Genomic DNA, 6902 nt, shown 5'->3' on the forward strand with positions numbered 1-6902 from the left:
CACATTGGTGTTAGCTATATTAGGGGAGACATTTGCCAATTGCTCATTAGCATTCTATGACACTTGTCTGATACATACAGATTCAGTTTTTGATATATATAATATTTGTAGTGTGTTGGTTTAACTTTACATTACATCCTGTATATTTAGGACCTTGCTGACCATTAACAACCACTAAGGGATTGTTATTCTGTTTTCCTCCTATAGATTCCTACAAGACCCAAAAACGTAGAGTGTCTGGAGGCAACTGCTGTTTTCAAAGATGTTGTCAGCTCCAAAGAAACTGCTCAAGACCATGTTGACTCATCTACGGATTTTTTTGTTACCTTTAACTAACAGTCACTAACTAAGAATAAGTATTGGCAAATACATATTTTAGGTTTCAAAGCAATCCCATCTGCAGCATCAGGGCTCAGCCATGGGCTCACCAGTGGCTCTCAACTTTGCCAACTGATTTATGGGGTTTCATTTTATTTACAACTACAATCCCTATTCTATGTTTATTAAAAATTACTGAGGTATATAGATGACTTATTTTAATTTGGAATAGGAACGCTGACGACTTAAAGGATTAACCCATCAATTTCACATTGTGCTATGATCTGAAACACATTTCTCTTGTGGATGTTTTGGTGAATTATTGGACAATCATCTTAGTAAGGTATGCCAAATTCAGTGGTCAATTATAGTCAAATTGTGAGTAGATATTGGAACATATTGATATATATATATATATATATATATATATATATATATATATATATATATTCATACTTTCCCTAATTACTTTCCCTAAGTCTTCCCACTTACACATGATTATCTAATGAAGTCCGATTTGCCTAAGAGGCCCACTCATTTTCTTTCTCAGATTCCTACTGGAAATGTTCCTTTATTAAATGTGTAAACTGTTATTTTATGGTTAAGGTGGATAATTTCAACCACACAAAGTCTGGTGTTGACATTAAAGTTAAAGATAGGATGACGTCACAGCGCTCAATTTGTGGTTTCCCTGTTAAAATGTCAACCCGAATTTGTGAACTTAAGTGGTCCATTAGCAATCACAAAGACAAATCAGTGACCAAACACTTTAACAGTCTGAACCACAGCTTGAGTGAATTACAGTACATTACATGGGTATTGAGGCAGTTAAGTTGCCACAGAGAGGTGGCAACAAAGATAGAATCATTCTCCAAAGGGATTCGTATTCTTTCTAGTGTAGGTACTTTAAGTTAATTGGATCAAAAATGTGACTATCAAATGAAATATTTGAAAAAGAAAATTACTAAAAATGAATAACTTAAATTTATTAAAAACTTCACACGGAGAACCAATTAAATGTAGGGCCTTGACTCACATTCAGATTATGAATATGTGATATATATGATTATTGTTAATCAAGTAAATATTAGCTATCACCAATAATTATCTAAGATAATAATAAAAATTACTCTAGTTAAACCAGAGTTCCTCGGGGCACCACCATCATAGACGGAGTGCCAACTAATATAAAAGTCTCATTAAATATATTAAACTACTAATTAAGGGTTGAACATCGATAAATGTAATAGTTTAATCAGTTGAAGGATTTAAAAGTTATTTTCTTAGTAGAGGCTGGCTCATTCATCTTTGTGTAATATTAAATAAACAGACATATAGTAAACACAAACAAATTAATACATTCGCAAACACAATAAACTAACTAAAGCTGAACAACTAATTCATTGTGTGTGTGTGTGTGTGTGTGTGTGTGTGTGTGTGTGTGTGTGTGTGTGTGTGTGTGTGCGCGCGCGCGCGCGCGCGCGAGCTTGGACCCCTGCAGAAAAGGTGTGAATGTTTCAATCACACAAAAGCAACAGCTGGAGAGATCTAAAAAGGGTCTAATTCAGGTTATGTGTGTGTAGTCTGTTCAAATACAGTTATAGGTAACAGAGTGTTAGTGCGTGCAATAACTATGTAGAGCAGTGGTTCCCAACCTTTTTCTTAAGGGACCCATATTTTTACCATTGTAAACTTTCGTGTTTAGTTGATTTTGTCACATATATGAATTAAATGCTTAGCCTACTCATTTATTTAACATTTTAATTACATTAAAATTATTCAACCCCTTAAAATCAAGAGGGCTTCGCGACCCCCCCTGGATCTTTGACGACCCCTTTGGGGGGTCGGGACCCCCAGGTTGGGAACCACTGGGTAGAGCATTGCAAACAAAACATCCTCAACTTAACTGAATCAACACAGTCACACATAATCATCATTAAACATCAGTCGTAAAACAACTAAATTAAATTAAATTAAATTAAATTTATAGTGCCAAATCATAACAAAAGTTATCTCAGGACACTTTACAGAGTAGGTAAAGACCACACTCCATGACTTATTTATGATTTACATAGAACCAACAATTCCTACATAAAATACGGTAGCAACGAAAACCTTCCCAATAACAGGCAGGAACGTCGGACAGACCCAGCTCAATGGACACATACACATACATATTATTATAGCTATTGAGTTTCGGAGGCCTTCAGGGCCAAGTACAATAACTTCAGTTTTATCTGAGTTTAACATCATCAAATTGCAGGTCATCCAGCTTTTTATTTCCTTAATGCACATTTGAAGTTTATCTAACTGATCGGTCTCTTCTGGTTTGATCGACAAATATAATTGTATATCATCAGCATAACAATGAAACTTTATGGAGTGCTTCCTATAATATTTCCTAAGGGAAGCATATATAAGGTGAATACAATCAGTCCAAGGACAGAACCCTGTGGGACTCCATGAAGTCCTTTGTCTGAAGCTATTAGAAGGTAGTTAGTCATTACCAGTGCTGTCTCAGTGCTATGATTCATTCTAAATCCTGACTGGAAGTCCTCAAATAACTCATTATTATGTAAAAAGTCACACAGCTGATTGGCGACTAATTTCTCGAGGATTTTAGAGAGAAATGGAAGGTTAGATATGGGTCAATAGTTGGTTAGTACCTAAGGATTAAGACTGGGCTTTTTAAAAAGAGGTTTTATTACAGCTACTTTAAAAGACTGGTACATGCCGATAAAGACATATTAATCATATCTAATACAGGAGTGCTAACTAAAGGTAACACTTCTTGAAGTAACCTAGTTAGAAAAGAGTCTAGGAGACAAGTAGAAGGCTTTGATGCCAGAATAGTAGAGGTTAATTTGTTAAGGTCAACTGTAGAAAAGCAGTTGTTTCTAAGGTTCCTTGGTTTGAAGAAAAATTGGTGCCAAGCGAGATGATTTTCTCTCTAATAATTAAAATTTTGTCATTAAAGAAGTTCATGAAGTCGTTACTACTGAGGGTTATAGGAATACATGGCTCAATAGAGCTGTGGCTCTCTGTCAGCCTGGCTACAGTGCTGAAAAGGAATCCAGGATTGTTCCCTTTCTCCTCTATTAAAGATAAATAATAAGGCTGCTCTGGCATTATGGAGGGCCTTCCTATATATTTTTAGACTTTCTTGCCAAACTAAGCGAAATTCTTCCAATTTAGTGGAACGCCATTTACTTTCCAATTTTCGCGACATTTGTTTTAATTCACCGGTTTGTGAGTTATACCATGGTGCTAACTTCCTCTGTTTCATTATGTTCTTTTTTTAAGGAGCAACAGAGTCGTGTGTTGTTCGTAGTGAGCCTGCAACACTGGCAACAAGGTGATCAATTTAAGAGAAACTGACGTTTGTACAGAAATCTGGAATTTTAGGATCAGGCATTAAATTAAATGCAGATGGAATCGCTTCCTTAAATTTAGTTACGGCACTATCAGATAAACTTCTAGTTTAGAAACCTTTGCCCAGAGGTGAGTAGTCCTGTAATATGAATTCAAAAGTTATTAAATAATGCTCTGATAAAATAGGATTCTGTGGAAAGACTATTAAGTCATTGATTTCCACACCATAAGCCCAAACAAGGTCGAGGGTGTGATTAAAACAGTGAGTAGGTTTAGGTACACTTTGACTAAAACCAATCAATTCAATTGAATTCAATTAAATTTTATTTATAGTGCCAAATTATAACAAAAGTTATCTCAGGACACTTGTATTACGGTGGCAACGAAAACCTTCCCTATAACAGGCAGGAACATCGGACAGACCCATCTCTGTGGAGGACGGCCATCTATCTTGACTGGTTGGGGAGGAAGAAAGGGAGAGAGAAAGAGAGAAAAGACGGACAGATGGACAGAGAGAGACAAGGACAGACACGAAGACAGAGAGATAGGTACTGGTCTCAGATCTACCCACTAAACAGTCCTTTACATCCTCATTTAGGCCCTTAAAGAAAATGCTTTGTAGTGCTCTATCATCCCATCTTAACTCTTCCGCCAGGGTATGAAAGTCCACAGAGTAATCAGCTGAACTGGCGGAGCCCTGGCGCAGGTTGAGCAAATGATTGCTGGTATCACAGTCAGACACAGGATGATCAAAAACTGAAAGCATCTCACGGGAAAATTGCTAAAAGGTATCATATTGTGTCTGAGGGTTATGTGTAGGAGATTAAGCCTACTTTTATTATGGCTAGAATATAGTAGTCGCTGAATTAATTATGAATTAACACGACTCGTTAAAATTTAGGATTTATTTTACCTTGAAGTAAGGGCACCACACCAAAATAAGACAGGATATTTATTAAACTTTGGTGAAGGTTTAATACCTGTTAGTTATTTAACGTAATTGATGGTTTAAATTTTGAGTTTTAAGTTCAGTTGAACGCGTTAATTCGTACCACAGCCTTATCAGTGACCAACACTTTCTGCACAGAACGGACGACTCTTACAACGACGTAAGGTTATAAACATTTATTTGACTACCTAACAAGGAGAATACAGGATAGTGCAACACTGAATAGACAAGTGAAAAAAAAGGTTAAATGTGGATATAAGAAGCTTGAGACTAGAGTGATTCAGACCTACGGGCTTGTTTATAATATCACTGGCGGATAAAAAAAAAACGTGCTCTAATCAGCCGGCCAACAGAACTCGGATCAGAATCTAACTGTCACCAACGTTTAACCAAGAGTTGCATTAAAAGGCCAACCTTACTTTGCCGTTGATATTACAGTCGCCCTGGAGTAAGAGCAGGTTCCGTGGGTCCGCGTCCCGGTGTTTGGCGGACCTTAGTTCTGGTTCTGTAGACTGGGTCAGCTGCACGGTTGGATCGGCGGGCTCGTCTGCTCCCGTCCCTGCTCTTCAGGTGGCTGTGGCTCTGGAGGTTGTTTTGGGTTGACAAAAATGTTCTACCGGTTCTGAACTAGAGTTTGATGCAATTTGTCGACCGGATAAAAGGGAAAAGACGGCACGAGGGGTTTTACTATACTTAGGAAAAATAAAAACGTGTCGTAGAAACTTATAAAGTTGCACGGTAAAAATAGATTAATAAACGAAATTACTTAAGTAAGAAAACAACCTCTCTTTGGGTTAACAAAGTTAGACAAAAGAAAAAAGGGAACGAAGAGGGGAGAAGAGATAAGTGCAGGAGGTGAAGTAACAGAGGGGGGTCAGAGGTGCAGAGGGAAGTTGCAGAGTGAGAGAGACCCCTCTGTCTGTTCCTTTATCTCACAGTTGAACTAAAAAGGGGGGGGGGGGGGTTTACGATACTTAACCCTTTGGCTCTGAGCGAAACAACTGCTTTTCATGCCGGAATTCTAATTCTAAGATTAAACTATCTTTGGTTGGTTTTCCATTATTAAGCTTTCTGATATCTAATTTAACCAAAATCTTTAGGCAGACAGTTTTAACAGATACAGATACTACACATCATCACATTCTCCTAGATATAGTGACGAGCCTATTATTAAAACACAAATTATTTCAGGAATTGGACAGAGACTTTGCACTTCTGAAACCACATAAACATAATCACAACAAGATTCAAAATAATGCATATACTGTTACACACTTGCAAGAATGTCTTTGAACAGCCAGTTGCGATGAAACATTGAACTTTAACTGTTTTCCAAACTTCTACACAAAGTTCTGTTGTGTAGATTTTATTACTGAAAGGCCCGTGCCTGGGGTGCAGCTTTCTGGCATAACCCCGTGCCCTACCTGTAAGCAAACCAAACACATAGGCTAAGGGCGCACTCACACTGTCGTTCTGTACCGGGCCAAAACCGTTTTTTCAGCTAAAGCCTAGTACGTTTAAGAAGTGTGAGTGCACCCGTTCCGTGCATAACAGCCGACAGCGGGCCGCCAACGGCCCGCTTGAAAGAGGTGGGCTTTAGCGGAGCTGTTCGCACATGTACGAGCACGAGCGTGCGCACGTGTACGAGCACAAGCACGAGCCCTACGGCGGTAGCGTTATGTGTGCCTGTTCGGACATAGTAAATAGAAGGACGGACCATGCTCGGACATTTAACAACAACAACAATGGCGGTGAAAGGTTCACGTTGATGGGATGCGGAGGTGGAGTGTTTACTGCAGATTTGGTCGGATGAAAATATTCAAAAACAGTCGACAAGACGTACAAAAACGTGTAGCTTGTAAACAAAGCCACACACACGCGATCAATGCGTGTGACGTGTTACGGCATGGTGGTGTATGGACAGCAAGAAGTATTGGCCGAGGCCCAGGCAGTGTGAGTACAAACGGGGCTGGGGCGCGGGGGGAGAGGGACGGGGGACAAGTACCCTAAAGCCCGGGTCGTGGTGCGGAAGGACAGTGTGAGTGCGCTATCGTAAGGGGCTGTTGACTGAACACTAGTGAGCACTGAAACAGGAAATCTCTGCACTCACCCAACTTTCCATCATAACGCTGGGGTAGCGAGTGACTCAGTGCTAGCAGAGGAAGCTAGTGCAGGCCTAACCTGACTACTCTCAATACGGGAAACACAGGCGGAGAGCTTACTCAGGTTTTCCAGGATACATTGTAGTGTCTGGGAATGTTGA

General features: G+C 39.2%; 1 protein-coding gene across 1 annotated transcript in view; it reads left to right on the top strand.

Moving 5' to 3' along the window:
* The window catches only part of LOC310951879 (phospholipase A and acyltransferase 4-like), a 30617-nt gene extending 24030 nt beyond the window's left edge, over positions 1-6587 (top strand). Inside the window, exon 4 of the mRNA XM_083920342.1 lies at positions 208-6587. Within this exon, the coding sequence (XP_083776468.1) occupies positions 208-336 (129 nt within the window). The 3' untranslated portion in view covers positions 337-6587. The remainder of the gene's footprint in view (positions 1-207) is intronic.
* The last annotated feature ends 315 nt before the right edge of the window (positions 6588-6902 follow it).

This window comes from Echiichthys vipera (assembly GCF_963691815.1).
Source record: "Echiichthys vipera genome assembly, chromosome: 9".
Lineage (NCBI taxonomy): Eukaryota > Metazoa > Chordata > Actinopteri > Perciformes > Trachinidae > Echiichthys > Echiichthys vipera.